Here is a 27634-nt window from a genome sequence, read left to right as displayed (position 1 = left end):
ATCGACATAGTATTATCTTGTGTGTTTGTCGACTTTTCCTTTTCTGGATATACATTCGTACTATCTTGTTCTGCAGATAGTGTGTGACATGAGAGTACATCATGCGTCGCCATTTGATCAAGCACCTCAGCAACAAGCCATGGCAAATAACTTTCGGCATCCTTATTGTGTCCCTCTGCACTTCCTGAATCATCAGCATGAGTCTCGTCAAATACGACATTTCGTGAAACTCTGATGCGATTGGTAGTGGGGTCATAGCACCGATATCCTCTATACTGATCGACATATCCAACAAACCTGCACTTGCATGCCTTGTTCTGAAACTTATCACGTTGAGAATTGTCAATGTAAACATAACATATGCAGCCAAACATACACAACTTATTATAGTTAGGATGGACCCCAAAGAGTGTAAAATAAGGGGATTGGTCTGCTAGCAATTTCATTGGCAGTCGATTTATGACATAGACAACTGAATGAAGAGCTTACGTCAACAAATTTAAAGGAATATGAGTGGCATGTAACATACTCAATGCACTTTCTACAATGTGCCAGTGTTTTCTTTCAGCCACGCCATTTTATTGTGGTGTGTGTGGATAAGATATTCGGCGACCTATTCCATTATCTTGGAGAAACTCAGTAAATTCCTTCGATGAGTACTCTCCTCCACCATCACAATGGAAATATTGAATTTTAGTTGAAAATTGATTACCAACTAAAGCACAGAACGAGTAGAAAAGCTTGAAGACTTCAGATTTATGTTTCATAAAATAAATCCAGGTATATCTGGAATAACTATCAATGAAGGTAACATAATAACGACTGCCCGATAAGGAAGTCTGCGGGACAGGTCTCCAGACATCAGAATAAACAATTTCAAAAGGCACAAAAGCTCTTTGATTTATTGAGTAAAAGGAAAGAACATGACTCTTGCATAATTGACAACTGGAACAAAGATGAAGATCAGCCTCAACATTCAAAGCAGATCAAGTCCTCTGGACACATGCTTCTCAATAAAGGAATGATTACAATGACCAAGACGACGATGCCAAATTTCTGGCTTATTACATTGAGATAGACTAAAACAATTTTTGAATGACACTGAACGAGCTGGTTGTGAATTTATTGATGCATCACGAACTGGAAGAGATTCCTTGGAGGCATACATGTTTCCCTGTCGTTCTCCTTCAACGAGCGTCTTCTTCGTGAGAAGGTCCTTGACACATACAGAAGGAGTAAGTTCGACAGAAGAATTAGTATCATCGACAAGTTTAGAAACAGAGACAATGTTTTTAATAATGCTAGGAGAATGATAAACATCAGATAAAGGTAATGAGGAATTGAGAAGTGGAAGAAAAATATTTCCAACATGGGAGATAGAATGAAGAACACCATCTCCAGTTTTAATACTAAATTTACCACGATAAGGTATGGGTTTCAAAATCTTACCAACATCACCTGTCATATGTGCAACAGCCCCGGAGTCAATGTACCAAGTCTCCTGCTCAGTTTGTTTGAAGCTTAACTTGAAAGAGCAGAAATCAGGAGTTTCTTCACATTTTCCTTTTCATCACCTTTAGGATCGCTCCCTATGTGCCCTCTAGTAGAAGGCCCGACACCATTAAATTTGCCTCTGTTTTACGGATTATGCCAGCAATTTGCTTTAATATGCCCCCTTTTATTACACTGAAAACATGTCGGTATATTTCTAGAGTATTGGTTCCCTGGATACGAGTTAGGTGACATGTTGGGTGTGGGAAGTAACCCACGGCCTCCTTGGTTACCTCTTTCATATCCATGTCCGACTCAAAAACCCGCACGTCCTCGCCCTGACGCTATCCCTGTGACATGTACCTCATGATTATTGGAATTTAGAGCCATCTCCTCACCTCTAATGGTAACCTCATATTGCAGTAGCTTAGCCCGTAGATCTTCAAAACTGGGCAATGAAGGAAGGCATAGAAGAGAGGTGACTAACATGTGGTAGTCATATCCCAAACCATTCAGTGTCTGTTGAACCTTTTCTTTGTCAGGAATAACGCAACGCACCATGGCTAGTTGATCTGTAATACTCTTGACTTTGTTCATATACTCTGTAACTGATAAGCTCTCTTTCTTCAAGAGCTGAAATTCTCTCTTTAAATGCAAAATCCTAGCTTCTGAAATATGTGAATAAGTCTGAGCCAATAGCTGCCACAACTCTCTAGCTGAACATTCATCTGGAATGGCCACTAGTACCTCTTGGAAAAGCATAGAGGTAATGTAAGCCACAATCGCTAGGTCTTTTCTTCTCCATGTTGCAAACTCTGAATTACAAACCAGTTTATTGGAAACCTCCCTTTTATCATCTCGTTCTTCCTGCAGGACTAATTCTGGTGGTGCATGAATCGTTCCATCAAAATATCCAGAGAGATCCAGACTCTTGATAAAAGGCAAAATTTGTCGCTTCCAGGTCAAGTAGTTTGAGTTGTTTAATTTCTCAGATATGAGCTGTCCAAGGAAACTGGAAGGAAGGGAAGGAGAATCCATGTGAAAGGTAACAAGGGAATACTCTGACCAGCAGTTAGATATTTTCCAGCAATGTAAGTTTTTTTTTTGTTTTTTTTTTTCTGCGAAAAAAAAATTAAATTGCTGCAAATAGTCAGAAGTAATCAATAAAACAAGACAAGATAATGATTTGAAATTTTTGTTAAAAGGAAACTTTGATTAGGTTTTAGGAGTAACAAACGTGAAGATGAGAGAGGTAATTTCACGTTAAAACAGCGAACTAGGTTAGGTCAGATTTCACTGTGGGACGTTGAAATCTTATTCAGATCTGATTCAACGTTCTGAACAAGGAAGAATAATTAGAACAAGGTTTGACTGATACGATAAAAATCGATAAAAGATGAGAGATTTAGATTTAAAATAGAAACCCAATCGATTTAACTCTGCTGAAAAAAAAATCGATCCAGATTTAATGTAATATGACTTGGAATGAAAACACTAGATCGGGAATGATCCGATCCAACGCTAGAGAAGAAAAGAATAATCGAGGTTTGAGTTTTTTTTTAAGAGAACACGTGACCAGACTGTTAGGCGTGAACAAATGCAGTATTGAGAGACTGAAAACTTTAAAAAAAGCGGACGATGTCTAAGGATTTAAGAAAGAGGGAAGCTTCAGCCTGATACGATGAAATAGATTTTTTTTTTGAAACAGCAGAAGAATGAAATCTAATATGACGAGATCAGATTTAGAATCAAAGGAAGGAAGAAAAAATCTTAAGAAAGAGGGAAAGTTTCAGCCTTATACGATGAAATCGATTTTTTTTTTGGAACAGAAGGATGAAATCTAATCTGACGAGATCAGATTTAGAATCAAAGAAAGGAAGAAGAGAATCTCGATCTGGAACTTACTTCTCAACCCACTCTAATACCATGTGAGAGATAACGCACCTTCGTCTAGACTTTATCCACTGCAGAGGAGAAAGGGATTTGCAAGAGAGAGAGGCGGCAATGACTGACACAATTCACTTATGTTGAATCGTGCCCTATATTCAGTATTATATGTGATACAAACTAGATCGGGTCTATTGGTCCAGATCCGATAACATCAAAATGTAAATATAATACATGAAAACATGTGGGTAGTTTGGGTCTCTAGAACCAGACCCGTACGCTTCATTCTCAATAGTATCAACACGAGGTTGAGCTCTTGTTGTTATTTGAGAAGGACTCATTTGCTTCATTAGCATAAAATATCTTTATTGATCTCTCAATAGAGTCCGCAATACCAAGACCCATAATGAAGTTTTTATCCAAATGGCCTGAGACAATCTCATATAAAGCAATAAATTCTTCCTCCATAGTATGAGCAACAATGGTAGACTGCTTTTCACTTTTCCATGAGACAATACCACCGACTAATAGAAAAATGTATCTAGTAGTGGATTTTCTACTGTCGAGACATCCTCCTAAGTCCGCATCAGAGTATCCAATGACCTCTTGATGGTCAGCTTTTTTATAGGTTAACATGTAGTCTATCGTTCTTTATAAATAATACATGACCTTTTTCGTTGCCTTCTAGCATGCAATGCCTAGATTTGACTGATATCTACTGAGCATTCCCATAATAAATGCTATATCAGGTTGTATGCAGGTATGAACGTACTGCAAACTCCCAACCGTCGAAGTATATGAGACAACTGTCATCTGAGTCTTCTCATTATCATCTTGAGGGCAGTCTTTTAGGCTCGATTTATCTCCTTTCACTGTGAGTGCCGAATCAGGAGAACAATTCTTTATCCCATATCTTTTAAGAAACTTAAGGATATACGATTTCTAAGAGAGACCAAGGACACCCTTAGTTTTATCATGATGAATCTCGATTCCAAGGACATATGTGGCCTCACCCAAGTCCTTCATATCAAAATAAGAAGAACAAAAATCTTTTGTCTTGTGTAGTAGACTCAAATCATTAGTTGCAAGAAAAATATCGTCAATATAAAAAACCAAAATTATGAACTTACTCTCACTAGTCTTAATGTAAATGCATTGATCAACAATATTTTCAGTGAATCCAAAGTTCATAGTTACCTAATTGAACTTTTTATATCACTTATGGGAGGCCTGTTTAAGTCCATAAATTGATTTCTTCAATTTGCAAACTAAATTATTCGAGTCATCTACACTGAAACCAAGAAGTTGTTGCATGTATACCTCCTCATCCAAATCCTCATTCAGGAAGACAGTTTTCATATCCATCTGATGTAGCTATAAATCAAAAAAAGCTATAAGGACCACGAATATCCTGAACGATTCCTTAATTGAGATAGGAGAAAAAATCTCTTTATAATTAATGTCCTCTATTTGTGTGAAATCTTTTGCAATAAGCTTAGCCTTGTACCTCTTCACATGCCCTTTAGAGTTTATTTTGGTCTTATAGACCCACTTACAACCAACAGGTCTAACTCCATCAGGTCGAGGTACAAGATCTCACACTTGGTTCTTTGCTATAGAGTCAAGCTCTTTTTTCATGACATTGATCCAATGTATTGATCTTTTATTTTCTATGGCTTTTGTAAATGTGAAGATATCATCATTAGTATTTATAAAATTATTATACTCTTGCAAATATACTACATAGTCTGGATAGATAGCAGATTTCCTGATTCTTGTAGACCTCAATGCAAGTGCTACAAGTGGTTCAAAATAAACTTATGCATCCTATTGTTGTTGTATATTCTCATCAACAACTTGCTCTATTTGAGATTAATGTTCATTGACCAAATTTTTTCTGACATTATCTAAAGGAACAATAATAGCAAAAACTGGGTTTTTATCTTTCGCAAGTATGAAACCTAAATCTTGCATTTTCTTAAAATCTATATTTTGAAATGCATCTATCCCAATAGAACCATTTTACAAAAATCTCATTTTATCTATGGTATATGAGGTGGACAATAAAACCCAAAGCCCTTTGATCTTTCTGGATAACCAATGAAAAATCCATTAGTCATCGTAGGATAAAAAACTTTTATATGTAGGTTATACAATTTAACTTTTGTTGGATATTTTCATATGTGTATATATGACAAAGAAGGGTTTTTATATATCCATAACTCATAAAGAGTCTTTTTAATAGCCTTCGTAAGAATCTTATTCAAAATATGCATTGTTGTCTTAAGAGCTTCACCCCACAAGGTCAAGTGAAGGTTTGAGTGATTCAACATCTCTCAAACAATTTCTTTAAGCGTAGAGTTTCTTCTTTTAGTTATACTATATTGATTTAATTTTTTTTTTTAGATTTCATGAACATTTAATTAAGGTTTTGTGCTATTTTTGTATTCAATTAGCATTAAGCATGATTATAATACTGACTGTTTTATAATAATTATTTTTTAAAACATATTGTTATTATAATTTATTAGTAATTATTTTTAAAAAATTTACTATGAATTTTTTGCCCACCCTAATTTATATTCTTGGCTCCGCCATTGACAAAAACAATGATCAAACCATATGTTCACTACTTCCACGATTTGAATATTTGGTATATGGCCTTTAATATGTTAAGTAGTATAATATATAATATACACAAATTACATAATCCCATTAATAATAAGCAAACGGGGATTACTAACAGATCATTAATAAGATCTCATTTTTCATGTTTGCACAACAGGATCAACGACCTTACACCTTGTTTTTGCAGCTAAAAATGATAAATTAGGAAAAAGTGAAAATCCATGCATTACAGAATTAAGTGACTGTGTGATTTTTTAACATTAAAAAGCAATTCCTGGAATCAATTCTATTAATTGTCCATGATCAAACATTGAAGCATGTGTGACAATATTTGTATGTAGAGCAGCTTGGCAATAGGCTTAAGATCTATGGAAAAGTTCTGGTATTCAAGAAAAAAGGGGAAAGGTTCTAAATGCTATAGCATAAACAAGTTTACAGGACCGTAATTTTTGGTTAAATTCATACCCAATTGATAATATGAATTCTTTCGCCTGATGGTTCAACAATAATAGGTCGCTTCCCAGAAATGAGTTCCAGAAGTACCACTCCAAAGCTGTATACATCACTCTTTTCATTCAGCCAATTGGTGTAGGAATATCTGCAGCAAATCAAACATAGTAAATTCTATTGGCAAAAAAAACGACAAAACAGGTATTGACATATAACGATAGCAACATATTCTACCAACATGAGACATTATACCAAATTATTTCTAAATGACCAAAAGCCTGCACAGCTACAACTGAATCCAAGAGATGCACCATTTATCCTAGTAAAAAGTTCAAAAGAGAAAAGGGGATTTTCCCAAGAACAGCATTTCATGAGGCTGAGGATGAAGAACATGTACGCTCAGGCATCATCTGATGATATGCAGCACCTTCAGTATTAATCATATGGCATAAGTGCACAACAAATAGTGCTTTTGTTATCAGAGATAAGCTAAGCTCTTCTATTGCATGCTAACTATAGACTGATTGAGAAACTCATTCAGTGTTTGTGTTTTTCATCAATTTTATTGTAAGTTCCTCTGACGTTGACAGAAAATATTTAGGCAATTTTTACATAAAGAAAAGAAATAGCACTCACTCTGGGTCCAGATAACCAGGGGTGCCCATAACAACAGTTGATATATGGGTAAAACCATCAGGCATACCCGACTTTGACATGCCAAAATCTGCAATTTTTGCTTCAAAGCTGTCGGTTAAGAGAATGTTGGCGCTCTTCACATCCCTGTGAATGATGGCAGGTTTGCACCCTGAGTGAAGGTAGCCCAACCCTGATTCATAAATCAATGATATGAGAGAGAGAGAGAGAGAGAGAGCTTGACCTTGAGCAGCATTAAGAGCTATTTGAAGCCTTTGATTCCAGTCCAGACTAAATTGTGCTTGCCCTGAAAGGAGAATATTAGTTTATGATTATAAACTTTTCTGTCATGTCTCTGAATCTCAAGAATACATGACGTCGTTCTACTTCAAAATATAAATAAAATATCTCCAAACTTGTAGAAGTGATGAAAGGCACATCGTGCGGTTGCTACGGTTTTCTGACTTTGTCAAGATAATTACCTTGGTCTATCATATACTTCAGTCAATTATTCAATGGTTTTCATTTGCTTTCAGTTCCCTGGCCACCTAACTATTCCAAGAATGGCCCATCTATTAGCTACCATGTATCAGCTGACCCGCAGAACTGTCATGCCAATAACTCAAAAGCCAAAAACAACCATGATAGTTACTTTTTCATTTCCTTTTTATTATATTCTGACTGGGTACTGTCCATCGTTTGGATTAGAACACAAGGCAGCTCCAAAACTCCAGTCATCATATTTAACCCAACACCATGGAATCCATGCATAAAAAAAAAACATATTATGTAAATAGTCAGGTTCATCAGAAAACGTCAGAACTTCTCATAGAAAATACTACACAACCAGACTCCCAATTTGATGAGTGAATATGTTTGATAGGAACAATGTCTTTCCACTAACCTAGAGTGCAAACTTCCTAACCATATCAAACCTGGAGGAAAGGAAGGAGCCACATGCAGCATGCTTCCAGCATTCAGAATACCATCAATTGAATAAATATTTGAAATAAAAAAGCTGCCTAGCAGGTATTTTATCAAGCTTTCTCTTCTCCTTTTAAAATTCTGCATTATTGGTGGTCAATGATACCAGCAATATGGGAATGATTTCAGAAAAGGCAGTTACTTGACATCATAGTCACAAATGTCGTTCTTGGCATATTCTCGGCAAAGGAATTTCTCAGGATTTTTTTTTTTTGAGAGGGAGATCGGGATATTTTCAAAAAAAGAGTTCGCTCAGAAAATTTAGGAAAAATCTTGGCAAGATAAAAAACAAAAACAAAAACAAATATATTGAGAGAGAGAGAGAGGTTGGTTTAAATAAATTCAATGGGGTATTTAATTGCATTATACCATACCACCACTTCAATGGGACTACTAGAATAGCCCCATATCGAAGGAAGTGGAGGAGGGATGACCCTCAGATTATAAAAGGTGGGTCCTTCTCCAAGTGGGCATGCCAGCATTCAATGCTTTACAGCATTTAATGCATATTGCATAGACGTATTTTGCATCTTATTGTTGCCTTTATAGAAAAAAGTGCGATAAAATTGGGTGATATTTAATGAAAGTGATTTTCAAAATGTCTTATTTTAACGGTTGAAATTTAGTTTTTCAATTATATCACCTATCAAGTTAAACATATCACCTATCAAGTTAGTATTCGAGAGCAATAAAAAGGTGAGAAGGCTTAAAAGGACTGAAATTGAGATGCTAAATGTGAACTCCAAGGTCCTCCTCAAGATGTGTAGTGTTCTAGTGTAATCTCCATCTTGTTGGCTATGAGATGGGTGAGCATCTTCTATTGTAATCACCATCTCATCCCATTTCTTATGGCTTAGTACTATTTAGTGACTTCTCATCACTTCCCAATGTAATTTTTAGATTCTAATTAAATCAATGAAATATTTTTCTTTCAAGAAAAAAATATCTCGCCGATATTTATGACTATGGTTGACATGAACATAGTGTCATCAAGTTCGGCTAGAGAAGTTGACCACTAAAAGCGTTTCAAGGACTGTCATGACATCTGGATTGTTGATATTGTACAAGACTATATTAGCAATGAATGTTGAAAAAGAGCTAAAAGAAAAAAGTGCCCAAGACATGTCACTTGCAAGCAAAATGCTCAAAATATCTGGGCACATAATCCAATGTGGACCATGTAAATTCTAACAGCTAGACAAAAGCCAATAAATGAGTGTGATATTTGCCATATTCAGTCTAATTCTCAAGTCTATTTAGATATTTTATGTTGACTACCATCACATGTATACTCGTACTTTTCTTTGGAATTCTTTTCCCATTACTCTGAACTTAGTTCCGTAAAAATGGCCGTATAATATAGCATACTGTTCCTTCACTCCTTTCAAACAAGTGCAATGATGTAAGAGTTTGCTCCGGGGGTTTGAATTTATCCATGAGGCATCAAAAAGCTAATAACATCTGCCAGCAGTCTCCATGTCATATTGTAGCATTAGGACAGAGGTGATTGTAAGACCACAATACAGAATCAAATGTCCAAAAGATAGATCTAATTCCTAAGGACATCCAATTCTGAAGGGATTTCAAATACAAGATCCATCGGTGTTGTTGGCTTGCGTGATGTATGTTTTCTTGATAGCATCATGGAAACGAACTACACACTAAAATAAAGCAAATGACAAAGATTAAGGTGCATGATGTGCTTACCTGATAAAGCTTCTCGAAGATTTCCTCGTGGAATGTACTCATAGATCAAAATCATGTTTTCACCTTCATCACAGTATCCAAAAAATGATACAAGATTTCTGTGGTGAATTCTTGATAGCAGATCAATCTACAAAAGAAGCTGCTTGATATCACTCATTTGATGACAGAACTTCATAAACAGCAAATAGAAGACGATGCAGCCATCACCTCAGTGTAGAATTCCTTGGAGCCTTGCCTGGATGCATCAGAAAGAATTTTAACAGCCACATCCTGATGATCATGTAAACGCCCATAGAAAACAGGGCCATAACCTCCTTCACCTATTTTCTGACTAAATTTTTTGGTCATCTGAACAACTTCTGAGTATGTGAATACTTGACAACTGTTGGACTTGTCTACTCCCTTTCGGCCTAAAGTTGGTTCTTCACATGCAAAAACCATAAAAGGAAGATGGAAGTTGTAAAGCAGAGTATGACCATAGAAGTGTACGTAATTAGAGGAAATAAATTTAATGCCAGTGTGGCAATTTGAAAATGAAGCACTTACGAGCTACATTTCTTTTCTTGTACTTTACAGCAATAATTAGAGAGGCTACCAAGAAGAATGATACTAAAGCTGCTGACACACTCGTGCCAATAATGATACTCTTACTGTTTTTCTTCCGATGATGGACGTCGCAGACACCCGATGAGCAAAGCTCTGCGTTGCCCGAAATACTGCACCCAAGTAGAGATCCAAGAGACGAGACAAAGTAATGAAATAAAAGAAATCAAACATAGAAGAGGGTGGGGGTGTGGGGAAATCAAACATAGAAGAGGATGTAATCCTTTGAAAAAAAATCAAATCGTTATGATGAGAAAGTTCCCCCCACACCCTGATGTGTTGAGAATCAATGCCCATTCCCATAGAAAACCTTTCATTTACATGAGAATGAAACAAACAAGCCTTAATGTGCAAGCCCCACAAGGCCTTGCATAGCTGTTTCCAAGCTGTAAATAGGCCCACTTTCATTAGGAATGAAGCAAATTAAAAAAAGTTTTCTTCTGCAAAAAAGTCAACTTGTGCAGTAGTCCCTGCCTTATTGCAATCGGTTCCCGCATTTCTTGCCATTATTACAAATTGATTCTTCTGTCAACAGCTGTTAGTTCAACCACGGTTAACCATTCACCATGGTTAACTGGTCACCAAAATTCCCCTCGTCTGACACTTTTTCCGCTGCGACAAACCTCTCTTGTTTCCTTCTTGTGTAGCATGGCTGGGAAGCCATGAGTGACGATGTGCTCTCTCTAATAACAACTCTCATCTCACCCTTCATCTTTCAATTAGTTATTGTAAATCTCTCGATAAGGATAATAAAAGAAAGGAACAGGGGTGGACTCTAATCCTGTTTTGCCTCTCTCTCTCTCCCTCCGCCACTGTATTGCTGTTTGCAGGGTCGAACATCAGATTGGAGGACTCAATGTAATAGAACACGAGAGAGTACCTAAGAAAATGCATTAGATGCAAAAAAGAAGAAGCAAGTCTCTGTGTCATCAACATGTATTTCTGAACTATCTTTCAGGCCAAATAAACTGCCCTGTGAGAACTATAGACCAATTCCCGATCATAGCAACAACTTGGAAAGTTGTGAAGAGAATAACCTTAATGTAAGGCTTCCACTTTCCATTTTACGGAGAAGAGCATCAGGCACTGGACCATTGAGATTATTATCTGACAAATTTCTGGATATTAAGAAGGCAACAAGGGTTAGTAAACCGAGCATGTAAAGAAATGAGTCTAAATTAGCTCTCAAATGGAACTGTATCAGATACCGCCAAAAAGAAAAGAAAAGGAAGAAGCAAACTTACAACTCGCTCAACCCTGGTAGATTAGCAAGAAAGTCCGGTATGCTGCCCGTCAGGTTGTTTCCTGCCAAATTTCTAGGAACACAAAAGCAGGGAATTTTAGCCATTTAATAGGTGAAAATAGAATGCCTGAAGATTAGATGTTTTACTCACAAACTAACAATGGCGGTAAGATTGACCAAACTTTTGGGGATCTGACCACTTAATCCACTGTTTGATAAATCCCTGCAGAAATCAATTAGCCACCATCAGTTCATGCTTCATATAAACAAAGACATTGCACTTGTGAAACTGCTTATAGTTTCGTATAGGCAAGCATACAGTGAAGTAATCCTTGGGGATGTATCATTGCTGCAAACCAACCCTTCCCAAGCATAGCCAAAAGGTAAACAAGGATCTCCTGTCCAGGCCTTAGTGATTTGATACTTGTTCATAATATCCATAAGAGAGCTGGCTGCACATTCATTAACGAATATTTTAGCAAAATATTGGGTCCTAGACGTACTTCTTACATTTTGCTTTCATGAAAAAGTGTAGTGTGAATCACATTCATAACTCAAACTCTACGCACCATCTGCATCATCGGTCAGATAACTGGATAATTGCGTTACAGTATAAAGTTCAATGGCGTTTACGATTGGAGAAAGCGTAGATCTTTCGGTTGGATTAAGCTGTACACTGTTGTTCTGAGATTTGTAGATGTTGGTGGAGCACACAGTTGTAGCATTTAGATATGAAGGTGTCATGGGTCCGTACCAATGTCTGGAATCCAATGTGATGTCAAATTCTCTGGTTTCGTTGGCCTTGAGTTCTTGTAATTCTGCAAAATGTATGCACATGTACAAATAGGCATCTTGAGGTAATTCTGCAAAGCGTATTCCTCTACTGGAGTTTGGATTGACATCAGCAGTTTGCATCACGACTGATGGTGGCATATACGCATCAGTTGCAGAAGAAACAGAGAGTGAGGTGCTAATAGGGGAGAAGGGTGCAGGAGAGATCCAAAAACGATCAAAAGCATCATCTGGGTACCTGGATACACAACCATAGTTCACACACAGATAAGCCCATTCACCATAAATTAATAATGGTATTTCATAAGAAAAGATAAGATAAATTCATAATGATATGTAATGGTACTACTGACATCGTCGAAGGAAAAAAAAATGAAAATGACTCTATTACCCTTAAAAAATAATGGTATTTCATAATATATTCACAAACATCGCATATGGTTCTTCATTTAATTTGTGGTATTGATTTTAGATGGTTTGTAGGGTTTTTTAAGATATTGATTTTAGACGGTTTGTTAGGTTTTTTAAGAGGACAAGGATTTAGGAATTTTGGTTTTTTACATTTTAAATTCGTACATTGATTATGATAGGTTAAATTGGTTTGACCATAACACCTTATTTAGGATCAAAGCGAGATGATTTTTTATTTGTTGAAAAACAAATATCTTTAACTTTAATTTATCTTTTAAATGTAAAAATATTTTAATATTTAAGTAGTAAAAAATGCATTCACCTTATTTAAAATTTAAGATTTTGGTTAAATAAGTCATCTTGTTTTTGTATAACTCTTTACTTTAATATTGTATTGACCTGACGGGTCAGAATATAATTGAAGCAAGATTTGTCTTATAATTAAAAATATTTTGTTTTTGTAAAAAAATTAAAATAAAATTATTATAATTAAAATTAAGATATTACACTACCATCATTTATCACCACCATTATCCCTTGTCATCGCCCACCCATACTCACTAATCTTCTTTTCTTCTTTATTATAATTAAAATAGTAATGATCCAATCAAGATCCCTCTTTATAAAATGTGCTTAAATTTACATACATAAGTAAACAATAAATAAGTGTTCACATAATATGGTGTTGCATCATGAATGGGTAGCTGTAGTGGCACTGCATATTCCGCATCACCACCAAAAAATGCCTTATAAATAAAATAAATAAATTCCAAGAGGGCCATTCTCTGTTTTATGATGAGGAACCTTCATCCAAGCGAGAAAAACCCTGGGTGAGGCCCCACGACCACCTTACTGTACATGGCCCATCTCTGAAAGATATGGATACACCACCCCCACTGGCCTAGTGGGCGATCCCAACAGTGAACATGTCATGCAGTTTGTAAAACTTGGATGGGGGAGTCGGGCAGTGCATTTAACTTTCATTTCATATAAAATGGTTGTGGTTGTTCGTGTCAGACTTGTGAAATCATGTAAGGCTAATGCATTCTTGTTATTTAGCATTATCTTAAAAGTATTTTTATACAGCTCATTGATGTCATGGGCTTATTTTTCTCAATAGGCCAATACGGCCCGATGGTCATTCCTTACTGTCACAACCCTTTCAGTCGCTCACTCGCAACTAATTTATCATGGGCATAAAATGTTTCACAAACCAGTGACATGTCGGATTATCCAATTTGGCCAGCATAATGTCCAAAGGTCGCGCACCAATACTTTTTCATGTACTGAATCATTTCATTGGCCATGCACACCACCCTGTGTGTAGCTATCTACCGAAAGTTGATCAAACACATTTTCAAATGCATATTCTATCTAGTTCATGTCACTTAGTGCATAATTGTCTCATACCAGCTATCACTTTCGAAAAAAAACACAAACTTTGCCTTAGCCTTGCATGCCTTAAAGCATATTGCAACTCTATGTGCAGACTACACCTCCCGTGCATCCCGTAAGATAGAAAGATAGGGAGAAGGCTCGACCCCTCTCTGTCGTAAAAAAAGGGAGGGGCCAAGCCCCTCCAGCGCAACCTGTAAGTCAGGAGACAGGAAGGGGGCTCAGCCCCTCCCTGGCGAAAAAAATACAGGGAGGGGGCCGAGCCCTTCCCTTGCATGTCGTAAGACAAAGAGGCTTCACCCCTCTATGGCGAAAAATAAAATGGACGGCGATGCAACGGAAAGAGAGAGGGGAGTCAGGGGTTACCTGAGCCGAAGGGGGAGGTGTCGTCGGGGAAAAAAGGTCGTCGACCGAGGGAGCCTCCTGGAGAGCAAGGTAAGAGAGGGACAACAATGGGGAGATCATCGACGCAGTCGTTGGCGGTTCTAGTTGTCGATGGCCGATGGGGAAATAAGAAGAGACATAGAGAGGGGGGGTTCTCAGGGTCGTCGGGGTGTCTGCCAGACACAGGAAGGAGGAGGTGGCTGGGGCAGTCGCCGGAGGGTGAGAGGTGGGTGGGGCGATCATCGGAGGGTGGTAGGTGGTCGAGGCAGTCGCCAGAGAGAGGTAGGTGGCCGGGATGAGCAACGCGGGTGAGAGAGAGAGATAGCAGAGTTAATTTTGTGCCCTAGATGAACGTTTTACATCAAAACTTACTGACGGATTCACGATAGAACAATTCTGTCGCCAACACCGATGCTACATAGCGACGGATTCACGATAGAAATATTTCGTCGTAAACACCATCACTAATCAGCGACAGAGTAGCGATGGGAAAAAGCCATCGTTATTCCATCGTTAAGTTGCGACATAGTTTGCGATAGATGTAATTCCGTCGCTACTTAGCAATGGAGTTGGCGATGGAATTGTTCCGTCGCAAATCCCGCAACTAAATCAAATTTTAAGAATGGCACATTTTCTCTCGCTAATCCATCACAAAATTACGATGAATTATTTCCGTCATAAATTGCCATCTCTAATTGATGTTTTTTTTATAGTACAAGTGGTCCTTCAAAGCGTCTTCTTGGGCACTCGTCTTCACAAGGGCACCTTGGCCCAATGCTGCAACTCTCATCCAGAGCCAACATGTTCTAACTCTCTCATAGAGTTAGCAAAATATTCTTACAGGAACCAAACTAACGAGGCACAAACAACAACTCTTTCACATACGCAATCTATAGAGGAACCACAAACTTAAGGGACCAAAACAATGAACATTCTATTCAACATGGACACTCTACCAACCCACAATCTTGGGAGAGAATATAAAAGTTTAGTTGAGTCTCTCATACTCAAAGGTGTAAATCCATCTAGTCGAATCCAACGTGTATTCTCTACATGCATAAGGCAAACGTCGAGCTCCCACTACAAGAAAATCGTGGATTAGCGACGGCTTATATCCATCGTTAATCAGTCGCTAAGCCGTTGCTAAACTGTTTAGCGACGGATTAGAGATGGATAGAGGCCATCGCGAATTTTTGCTCGCTAATTAGCGGGAAAACTTATCTGTCGTTAATTCCGTCGCTAATTTGCGACAGATTAGCGACAGACATTATCCGTCGCTAATTCGTCGCTAAATTTAAAAAAAAAAAATGATCCCTGTCGGGCGGTATTCCGGCAGCAATAAGCCGGACTTATACCGCACCTGACAGGCATTGCACAGAATGATCGCTCTGCCTTGTCGTCGGACTTGTATCGTCCTCCGTGAACCGGTGCTCTTCGGCATCGCCGTCCTCCGTGAATGAGTGTTGTCATCCTCCGTGAACCAGCGTCGCCGTCCTCCGTGAACCGGAGTCGTCGTCCTCCGTGAACCGGCGTCGTCGTCCTCCGTGAACCGGCGCCGACGTCCTCCAGCGATCGTCGACCGTCCTTCGGCGTCGCCGTCCTCCGTGAACCGGTGCGCTCCGGCGTCGCCGTCCTCCATGAACCGGCGCCGTCATCTTCTGTGAACCGGCGTCGCCGTCCTCCTTCGTGAACCAGCATCGCCGTCCTCCGTGAACCGGCGTCGTCGTCCTCCGTGAACCGGCATCGTCGTCCTCCGTGAACCGGCGCCGACGTCCTCCAACGATCGCCGACCGTCCTCCGGCGTCGCCGTCCTCCACTCTCATGTACATGCTCTCCAATGCGCTCTCCTCGCCGTCCTCCGAAGAAGTTGGTTTAAATCGAGCATGATCGATTTAAATTTTGAACGGGGAGAGAGGAAAAATTTCGCGCTCGGTTTAAATCGAAAATTAGCGAGGGAATTTTTTCGTCGCTAATCCGTCGCTAATTAGTGACAGAAAAATTCCCTCTCTAAAATGTTTTTCTTGTATTGAGAATTAGCGACGAAACAATTGTTGTCGTTAATCCGTCGCTAATTAGCGACGGATTAGCTAGAGAAAACTTTCATCGCTAATCCGTCGCTACTTAGCGACGGATTCATGAAGAAAGTTTTCTCTAGCTAATCTGTCACAAATTTGCGACGAAAAAAATCCATCGCAAATTTCTGTCACTAATTAACATTTTTCTTGTAGTGTCCACCAATGAGCTTAATGCACAACTGGTAGGAATCTTTGGCTTATTTGTATTTTCTTAGCCAACATAACAATAACCTTGCACTTCCACTTACCATGGTCAAGATGTCCCATAATATCTTGTCAATATCTTGCTTCTATGCTCGGCCAACCACACTACATCTGTGCAAATTTGTATAACCAAGATAAACAATCATTGTCCTCTTCAATATCATACACAATGAACAACAAGCTCTTTGTGAATCTTTCTGTTATGATACTAATTTGTCACATGCCTATTTTTCTCAATAGGCCAGTGTGATGTGACTGTCCTTCCTTACCGCCGCAAGCCTTCTAGTCGCTCACTCACAACTAATTTGTCATGAACATAGAATATTTTGCAAACCCGTGATGCGCCAGACTGCCCAGCCTAACGTGCAAAGGCTGTGCACTAACACTTTTTCATGTGTTGAATAATTTCATTAGCCCTACGCACCACCCCGTGCTCAGCTGCCTAACAAAAGCTGATCAAGCACATTTTTAAATACATATTCTATCTAGTCCATGCCACTTAGTGCATAACCGTCCCATACCAACTAGCTATCACTTCCGAAAAGGGGTACAAATATTGCCTTAGACTTGCATGCCTTAAAGCGTATTGCAACTCCATGCACACACTATACCAAACATCGCCATTCAAGGAACAAGTCCCTGCGACCTCCGGTTCGAAGACCAGTTGATAATTGAACACTATAATGAAGAGTACCACCTAAACTTATTAGCTGACACTTAGGCATTCACTCGCCTAGTCCCTAGTCACCATACTCGGTTGGAATCACCTAATGTGATCCCTGAAAGAATTAGCCCTAACCCACATGCACCCCCATAAGACCAACCGCTGCGTGTGAGAATTCCTACAAGCTGAGAGGTCATTTACTAAATCTCTAAAAGCAGCATCCTCTGATTTGTTGGCACTACTTAACAAAACATTGCTCAACATCTGTGTTGCCATACAATGATGCACTAACGACGATACGATTACCTATTGTGTGCCATGCTACTATCGCACATCACTGATCAAGCCAACACATACTGCGTGTTCTCACATTCAATGCATTTTTCACTCAGTAAAGCTCTACTCTGCACAAGCCCCATTTCGAAGAATCGGCATGGGATATTGAGTGCTTTTTCTTTAATAAAGTGTAGGGGTGTAACTGGGTTTTAATCAGAGTCCCGATTCTGAATTAGGTCTAAAAGTAAGGTTCAAACCCAACCCAATCTAATTCAGATTTGGGTACAATTAGAAATTGTGAACCCATATGGGTTAACTGGTTTGAGTATATATTGGGTCAGGTATAACCGGGTCAGGTCCTTAGTAGACCAGTTTTGATTCATGTCGAATTTAGGTTTGGATATGAATGAAAAAAGTAGACCCACATAGGTTAATGGGTCCAGGTTTTAGCTCAGGTCTTGATATGATTGGTATTCTAAACCTATTTATTAGACAATAAAAAATATATAAAATAATAAAAACAATTGTTTATTAAGATGATTATACATTCACGCTAACCAAACATTTTAAGTTGAAATAAAAAAAACCAACTATATATCATATTCAAAATATATCAAATTCAATGAGTTTTCAAGTATTATTCTGGGATTCAGATCAATCTTATAATTTTCACCGCAAAAGGGCAGTGGCGGAGCCAGGGGTGGGCATGGGTGGGCGGTCGCCCACCCCAGAATCAGTGGCATAGCCACATAGTGGCCAGGGTAGGCAGGCACGTGCCCACCCTGACCTGAAAAATTCCCCGATATGGGGGGGGGGGGGGGGGGGGGGGGGTCATGGCGAGTAGTGCCCACCCTGACCAGACTACCTGACCTCTTTTACACCGTTTCCCCAACTCTTCTCTCTCTCTCAGGGCACGATTATGCAGAAAGTCCATTATTTTCTCGCTATCCATTCTCAATGAAACTCCCTTTTGCCCTTCTGATTTTCAAAATTTCTGGTTGTTGATGCCTAATTTTGGTTCTTCTAGGGTTTTTCTTTTCTCATTCTGCATAGATCAGTTCTTATCGCAGTTGCAGAATCAACAACTTGAGTTAATTTGTTCCTTGTGATGGTTGTGATAAAAATTATCCTGAAAATAGAAAAAAAGGACTTTAAGGGTTCCTGTGAAATGTGCCTCTTGTGACATGATACCGATTTAAGAACCTGATAGAGCACAAGTATGAAGTCGTGAGGAAACTGCAAGAATGTTGCTCCAGCTCTGAAGAAGGCAAATATTGGAATTGCCGTTGGTGATGCTACTAATGCAGCTGGGAGTGCATCTAACATTTTCCCTATAGAACCTGGGCCATTTTTGAATCAGCATAATGCATGATGTTTGTTAGGGTTTAGGTTTTTTATTTAGTTTATTTTTAAATAGCATAAATATTTAATTTAGGTTTTAAAGTTTTTTCTGTTTTTTTAATAAGCATTAGCCATTAAAAGAATACTTTATTTTGGTTGGAACATTAGTTTTTTTTTTCTATGAGCATAAATCTATGAATTTTTTAGGAATTAGGGTGTTTATTTGGATATTTTCAAATGATGTAAATGTTTAATTGTGGTTTTTGAGCTTTTCGTCTTCTTTTCTCTTTTCAATTATCATTAAACATGATTTCATTAATGAATGCATGATTTTGGTTATCGGTTGTATTTTTGGGTTGTTTTGGTTTTTTATATGACATGAATATTTAAGTAGGTATTTTTGTCAATCTTTTTTTTCAATCAACATTAAACAAGATTCGAGGAATACAAGCTTGGTTTTGTTTAGAATTTTAGTTTTTTTTTTTCAATTAGCTTATTTATGAATGATGTTTATTAGGATTTAGGGTTTTGACTTGGTTTCTTACCATGTATTTGTGCCCACCCTAGTTTAGGTTCCTAGCTCCGCCACTGCAAAAGGGCTATGAAAAGTACATGCACAGATGAATTAAAGTTTAAATTATTAAAATGCAATGCATATTAATTCTAAGTTTATCAACGTGTCTAAATATACACTAAAATCTGTTCGGACAGAGTATAGCTAACCCGGTTACACCCCTAATAAAGTCTGTATGTTGGACAGGGATGGGGCGCAATTGTTCTCACTCATTCGCCCGAGTACTGGATTGCACTCTCACAACGTGCGGAAATGGGATTTGGAGCCCTACCATTTATCCTTATCTTGCACAAATCTAAAAAGAGTGAAAATGTTGAAAATATGAAAGTAAGGAGCAGGAATAGGATAGATGACGAATTGAGATCAAGTGCAATCACATGGAGTTTGTTTAATGTCCCACCGATCACCCTTCATTATGATTTGACAGGCTGCACACCAGCAAATGAGGGTGATCGGTTGCAGGATCACATTGCATTTGTGCAGTGTGATTGCACCTGATCTGGCCTCGGTACTCGCAAGGGCTCTAATAAGTAAGCTTAAGGCTTCCAACTTAAGTCGAGAATTCGAATTCGAAGTATTAGTAAGAGTTTTACACTGTCAATACGGACATCAATATGGAGTCAAGGTGATACCTTTCAGCCTATAACAGAATGTTCAAACTATAGCCGCGGTTTTTCCATGTTAAAAAAAAAACATAATGGGTTGGCCTGGTATGGTGTCTAACTCCAATTCTCTTTCTCTTCTTTTCTTGTTTCTTTCCCTTCTTTTTGCTTCCCTCTTTTCTTTTTCTACTTTTTTTCTTTCTCAGTTTCTTTCTCTATTTGTTCTTTTTCTTTTTCTGAGGGTTTTTTTCTTTGATTTTTTATTAGGTTTTTTAATAATTTTATTTTATTTTATTTTTATTAATTATGAGTTTTTCTTTTATTTTAATGATTAAGGGGTTTTCTTTGAATGTCATTGATTAGTTTTTTTTGGGCTTTCAATCATATATATTTAATTAGGGCTTTTGTTATTTAATTTTATAAAAGCTTTTGTTAGTTAATTTTATTAGGATTTTCCTTTGATTTGATCGGGGCTTTGAATCAAATATCTTCAATTAAAGTTTTAGATATTTAATTTGATTAGGACTTATTTTCTTTGATTAGGGTTTTGAATAAAATTTCTTTAATTAGGACTTTTGATACTCAATTTGATTAAGGCTTTTCTTGTAAAAGAGTTGTTTATTTTATCTTCTTTCAATAAGGCTTTTTATATATAATTTTATAGTTTATTTATAGTTTTTTTTACTTATGGTTTACTTTTCCTATAGTTTATGATTTTATTTATTTATTTATGATTTATTTCTTGCATTTTAAGGTTTCATGATTTATTTATAGTTTTTCATTTGTATATACAAAATATAAATTCTTATTTTTTCAGATTACCTAAAATTTAAATATTTTTTTTGGACTTGGATCCAATTCGAGATCCATATTTGAGGATAAAATCCTCAACTTTTCGATAAACTTTCATAATTAGATCCAATATGACAATCATTAATGCATTTATATATTAAAAATTTATCAATTCTTATTTATTCTCAAATTATTTAAATTTTAAATATTTTTAAAGTTTTTAGATCCAATCTGAGATCCATATCTGAAGTTGAAATCCATAATAAACATGTTAAAACACTCATATGATTGGATGGATATATAGTCTATTCAAAACAAAGTTATCCAACCCATTATTCATAAGTATCCAAGTTGTCGGCACAACATAAAAAGCAAACGCTTGAAACACGACTTCTTGTCCAACTGAAACTAACGTTGGACGTAGTTGTTAGAGAATAGACTATATCCAATCTGGAGAACCAAACAAACATACCTAAAGAAGCCTAAAGGATGCAACCAAATTTAACTAAAAACAACATTTCACATAGTAACTAACACACCTGGAGAACCTTGGGAACTGTGACCCGAGATCCGATCTAACCAATGTATGCAAAGCCAATGTTCCATTAACAACAGGATAAATAGCATCCCCCAGTATAGGCCGAAGCTCTAAGGCCGATATGAAAGGTGAACGAGTACTTGTTTTGCAGAGGCAAACATGCAAATAACTCCTCGTTGGCATAACTATGAATTCATACTCATTCCAAATTAACTCTGAAGGAATGATTGTTTTGAGAAAGGTGACTCCCAAATACAAGTCGAACTGAGGGAAAGAGTCCAATCCGTCGTAGTTCCCATATAAGAATGAAGTCCGAATTAAATACTTGGTTCCCGGAGTGACTGGCTGCAGCCTGTAACAATTCCTCTTTCCCTTTGGGAAACTCCTAAATTGCTTGAGGTGTTTCGGCCTTTTGTACATAGAAGGGTCGGAGAGGGAGACAGTTCCATTTTCCCCAAATTTCATAAACTTGGAATCAGACACATAGGTGATTCCGGTGGTATTATCCACATAACTCTCTTCCTGACTGCCACAGTCGATGCTTATGAATCCTGCACGTTTTTTAATGAGAAAAGCTCAGAACATACGGACTCGATCGAACTATGTTTCAAACTTAATACACCTTCAGGTTTAATTTAAATTATTTGACGAAAAAAACAGAGTACAAAAGAATAATATCAATGAAGAAACTGGAGTCTGATTGTTTATGGATATCTGGAGCCTGTTATTTTTCTCAAAGAAAATATATCCATAATCAGACTTTCATGTTGGTCATGTCATAGGATATAATTCCTTTGGTTTATCCAGAACTGGCACAGCCAGGACAGGAAATGCTTCCACTGAATTGAATACATTTCAACAAACACCTTACCCTCGAAACCTAATCCTGGATCCCCTGCCCAAATCATCGCATCATCAAGAAAGAATTGTAGGGGGGGCGGGGGTTCCAAGAGTTTACCTGAAGGCTGCCCTCGGGCAAGAAATAGATGAAGTCCCCAAAAGAGAGAGCAGAGGATCACCGGAAGCATTGCTCTGGTCTCTGAGATCAAGGCGGATCCATGCCCTCTCTCTTTTCTAGGGTTCCTTTAAATTTAAAAAATCCCGACAAAATTGAATTGAAAAAAACAAATGCTTGGAATTTTGATCGGGATTTCTCTTGTACACCCTGTCAATGATAATGATGGAAATTAGACCTCAACAAGTCCGGTTTATCATCGATCTATTAGTGTTCTTGTTACATTTTGAGGGTTGTATATTTTGATAAAGATGCTAGGGTGGACCACCGAGGTGGTATCCCATGTGGTAACCGGTGTCCTGTGTTAAGCTGAAGGCCCAGGATCGAATCCTTCCCCCACTTGGGCGCGTGGCTGTGGTTATGGTAGGGGTCCGCTTAACCGCCGCTTCCCTTTAAAAAAAAAATACGAGGGTGGTTTTCCCGAGACCGAATTATTTTTTTAGCCGAACAGGATGAACCATGAGTCTCGACGTTCGCTCTCAGTCGTGGTCAAACACTTCACGGTCACTACTTGTGAGTATTGATATCGGCCCTGTCATAAAAAATTATTACTTGTCAATCTTTACGTGACACCTATTAAAATTAATATTAAAACAAGTACTTTTTTAAAATTAGCGAATCATTTTTATAGCGTATCGAATTTCTGCCGATACGATTTGTATCGTCCAAAATTGAATTTTGAGGCTTTGATAGATACTGGATAAGTTTGTCGGTCCTTTTCAAATTGAGCTGTTATGAATGAATGTGGATGTAGACGTTTACGCCTTTGACCCAGTCGTCTTGGGCGTTATTGTTGCACGTCAACTCGTGTCATTTTTCATCATAATCACTGCGTTGGCGCATCCCTTTCTCACGAGTTGACGTGCAGCAGTACGTCTACATTATCTATTCAATTCTTTTATTTTAATACATATCAAACTTTTTGCTTGTGCTCCTTCGCCTAGTTACTTCTTTTGAGCTTTTTTTTAGTGCATGGAATAGCTTTTAGCTTAAAAAGCCTGAAGTACAAGGTTTTCATGTCTCTTTGTACAAGTTAACTTGTTAATAAAAGTTTATGATTTAAAAGAACATTCACCAATGACTCCGTGGATAATAAAACACAAATGCTATGCATAATCGCATTTGGTCACGAATGAATGTTTTGATTTCTCTTGTTTAAGAGTACGCAACATACTTATAAGTATTAATTGCATGCTTAGAAATCTATGTTTCATGGTTTTTTTAAATGATGCATGTGAAATTAGCGGTGACAAAATCTGACCCGACCCGCCAACCCACTTCTTAGCTGGATTAGGGTTTGGCTTAAACAGGTTGGTGTCGTAAACAAGTCGACCCTCTTAACCCGTTTATTAAACGAGTCATGTTCATGTTAGGGGTATGCCAACCCGTTTGACTCGTTTAATAAGCAGGTTAGGCAAGCGGGTCAACCCGTTTACATGAACCCATCAATCCGCAGCCCATATATATATATATATATATATATATATATATATATAAACTTATCGTGTTACTTGGGTCAGTTATCGTGTCTATGTTATCGGGTTGCGGGTTACTCGAGTCGATTATTGTGTCTATGTTATCGGGTCGACCTGTTTAATGAACGGGTCATCGTGTCGTGTAATAGTGTCATGTTGACCCGACCCGTTTAATGAATGGGTCGTGTTCGTGTTTGCCACATCCAACCCGCTTAATAAATGGGTCGTGTTCGTGTTTGCCACATCCAACCCGCTTAATAAATGGGTCGTGTTCGTGTTGAAGTATTCTAACCCACCAACCCGACCCGCCGACCCGACCCGATTGCCACCCCTATGTGAAATATGGTACATGTTACCTGTTATTATGGTATTTTGTCATTTTGTGAAATGTTGGTATATGATATATTTCATACCATAAAAGTACTTACTGTAATGATTTAAAACATGTAATATGTTATGGAAAGAAGAATATTGGACATTAAGGTTATGGGATAGAGTTTCAATTTCTAAGAACATGTGTTTATTGTGAGAAATACATGCTTGTACCTTGGGAGGGGAGATCATGTCGTGACATGAATTATCATGATCTGTCTCTATGATAGATTGGTATCCCTAGAACTGTTACTGTGTTTATATAATTGCATGCTAAACATTAGTCAATAAATGTACATTTAACATGTACAAAACACTAACAATTGTAAATGAACATAAAAGAAGTAAATAATGTGCCTACTACAACAATGCAAAAAGAGTTAGGAACTCTACCATGTGGCAACTTGCTTTAGTGATAACATATTACAAGTATGATGATCAATAGCAGTGACTCTTTTCCACCAAGATAAGATTTCACCGCTATTGATAAAGCAATAACGACGAGATTTTTGTCTTTGCTAATTAATATGTAATAGAAGAGACATAAATATCTTTCTTTTACTACTTTACTACAATAATGAATATCGTTGATATTAGCTTATCGATAATAGTAAGCTAGATATCTCCTGGAATGACTTTCTCTTGTGCACATCTTGCCGTTATAGGCTTTTAGCGATAATTAAGTCACTGTTATAGAGTTTATAAATAATGGCAAGATTTATCTGCCATTAGAATTTTTCGTTAAAACACTTTATTGATATATTTAATGGTCAGAAGATCTTGTTGTTATATATAAATAACAATGGCAGTTATGTCATCGTTGTTGGGTTTTAATATATAATGATGATAGTTATGTCATCGCTATAGAGTTTATAAAATAAGACATCATATTTATCTTTCTTCCTGTGATCTCTCTCTAGCCCTCCACCCAATGTTGGATTGTGGTCACCCTCCACAGAGTTTTATAGATCCATTTACTGTAGATTATGTATTCTAGGACAGACGTGAGGTTATTTTTCTTAAAAAGTCAGAAGTTGGGAGACCTTGATTCGAAGGAGAGAGTTGGACAAATAATCCTTTGATTTATATCCTCACTTCCTTTTTTTTATGAAATTGTTAGATATTTTACGTGGGCCTATATATATAATTAATCACTCATTATAAATTGTCTAAGGTGAAGGCCAATTTAAAGTGATCTTATAAGGATTGGCCATATGACATCTTATAAAGTATGGTTATAATAATATGTAGATACCTTGTTCTCTCATATGTTAATTTTTAATTTTATGATGGGCTAAATTGAAAAGGACTATAAAGTGATTATAATTACATTATGGTCCTCAAAACCATATATAGTGGTTGTTTCTTTTTGCCTCATCAAGAAAGAAAATTGTTCATCTCTCATTGGGTTTAAAGAAGAAGAAAATGTTGTATATAGAGATTATGAAAGATTTGACCTATCAAGATCTATCGGTGCAACAATGGATTTGGGTATGCTTCTACATTATGTTTTATTTATTTATTTCTAATCTTCTCAATGATTAAGCATGAACAGATTTAGGGATCGAGAAAGATTATTTCTCTATTTCGGATCCTATAATTAGTATCAACTGTTGTTCTTGTTAAATCATTGAAATATTTGGTTTTGCCATTATATATATTTTGTTTTGTTGGTTCATCGAAATTCCATTGGATTTGATTTTTCTCCTTTGACTACCAATATTAGGGCTGCTCATAAAAAAAAAATTCTTCCACCACAACCGATGGTGTCGTTTGGGGTTTTGCTGGGATCGACAACCAACCATGGAGGTGGCGCACCCCTTTGGTGGTTGCAGGCCACCGAAAGGCATCAGACGACTTCTCGAATGTCGTCTTGTCTTTGGCACAAGCACTGTCAAGTGTCTGCACGAATGATTAAGAGGAGGGGAGGAGCAGGCAATCCTCCCTAGTCTCTCATCAAGGTCGGTCTCCCCCTCCCTTTTCCCATCTGACATTAGGGCACAGGCGAAGGAGGAGCGAACAACCCTCCTCGCGTTGTTTGGGTGCACTCGGATGGTGGTAGGGCCGATCAACTCTTCCCCTTTATTTGTGGACGATCAGAGGGTGGGGGGGTTGCCGATAGGCTCTTGCCTGGTTACCCTCATCAGACGTTGATCGATGTTCGATGACATTGGTCTGAGCATTCAGTTTGCCCTAGCCATCGTTGGGTGACCACGGGCCGGTCGAGTTCAGTCTCCATCTGATGACTTGCTTGGTTTGGCCCCCCATTCGCGAGTCGGTCAGATTCAGTCCCCATTTGGCGGTCAGCCTGGCTCGGTCCTCATTCATTTTGTGGGGACCGACCTGGGTTGGTTGTGGTCTGACCCATGCCAAGTTAGGTCTGACCTGACACATAGGTCGAGTTTGGCCTAGCTCGATCCGATAGGCCAAACCCCTTTGCGTGTGCTGTGGACTAAAAAAAATTAAGATTTTTTTTATTGGATCGAGGGAATTAAGTATGCATTTTGGGTCCCTTTAGAGGGTTGACCTTATATACGTTTTTGACCCTATTTGGATTATGATATTGTTTTCTTTTTATTCATAAGCATGTAATCATATATTATATTTAAACTATGGTCTTCTTTTTCAGAATAACGGTCTAATATTCTAAAATGAGTTGATTGAAACAACATGCTACCAGAGTAACATCTCTTGTGAAGATTGACTTGTTTGAAATATCAAGATGGTGATCGACTCAAAGAAAGATTACTATTTAGCCGAGATCAAATATACTTTTGATAATAAATATGAGATAATTATTAGGTTTTTTATATGAACAATGAGTTGGTTTTAAGAAAAGTTTGTTATTTGACAGGATTAATTGTCCATATTTTATTAGTGTAATAAGATTATCACTTACAAGTTGATATTTTTTATCAAAAGACTAAATATCAATGTTGTACTCAGTGTCTTGTGATAGTGTTCACCACAGTTTAAATATGACAGTTAATGTTAATGTATGTGAATATGTATATTAATTATGAGTTTGTTATAGTTTATTTTGTTCTTGATTCAGTAAATTCTTCTGCTTCTACAATATATGCAAATATCAATTCAAT

General features: G+C 37.6%; 1 protein-coding gene across 1 annotated transcript in view; it reads right to left on the bottom strand.

Moving 5' to 3' along the window:
* LOC149813927 (putative LRR receptor-like serine/threonine-protein kinase At1g05700) overlaps window positions 1–22786 on the bottom strand; it is a 65224-nt gene extending 42438 nt beyond the window's left edge. The window contains exons 1-13 of the mRNA XM_089991367.1: window positions 22633–22786; window positions 21676–22225; window positions 12196–12656; window positions 11946–12078; window positions 11778–11849; window positions 11628–11699; window positions 11421–11501; window positions 10327–10496; window positions 9988–10202; window positions 9781–9907; window positions 7334–7396; window positions 7093–7282; window positions 6472–6604 (exon numbers count right to left, since the gene is read on the bottom strand). Of these exons, the coding sequence (XP_089847493.1) occupies window positions 6472–6604; window positions 7093–7282; window positions 7334–7396; window positions 9781–9907; window positions 9988–10202; window positions 10327–10496; window positions 11421–11501; window positions 11628–11699; window positions 11778–11849; window positions 11946–12078; window positions 12196–12656; window positions 21676–22225; window positions 22633–22702 (2337 nt within the window). The 5' untranslated portion in view covers window positions 22703–22786. The remainder of the gene's footprint in view (window positions 1–6471; window positions 6605–7092; window positions 7283–7333; window positions 7397–9780; window positions 9908–9987; window positions 10203–10326; window positions 10497–11420; window positions 11502–11627; window positions 11700–11777; window positions 11850–11945; window positions 12079–12195; window positions 12657–21675; window positions 22226–22632) is intronic.
* Between the last annotated feature and the right edge of the window lie 4848 nt (window positions 22787–27634).

Source organism: Nuphar pumila, chromosome 16 (assembly GCF_984573655.1).
Source record: "Nuphar pumila chromosome 16, dmNupPumi1.hap1.1, whole genome shotgun sequence".
Classification (NCBI taxonomy): domain Eukaryota; kingdom Viridiplantae; phylum Streptophyta; class Magnoliopsida; order Nymphaeales; family Nymphaeaceae; genus Nuphar; species Nuphar pumila.
The sequence above is the reverse complement of the archived record's forward strand: the minus strand, read 5'-3'. Positions and strand labels throughout refer to the sequence as shown.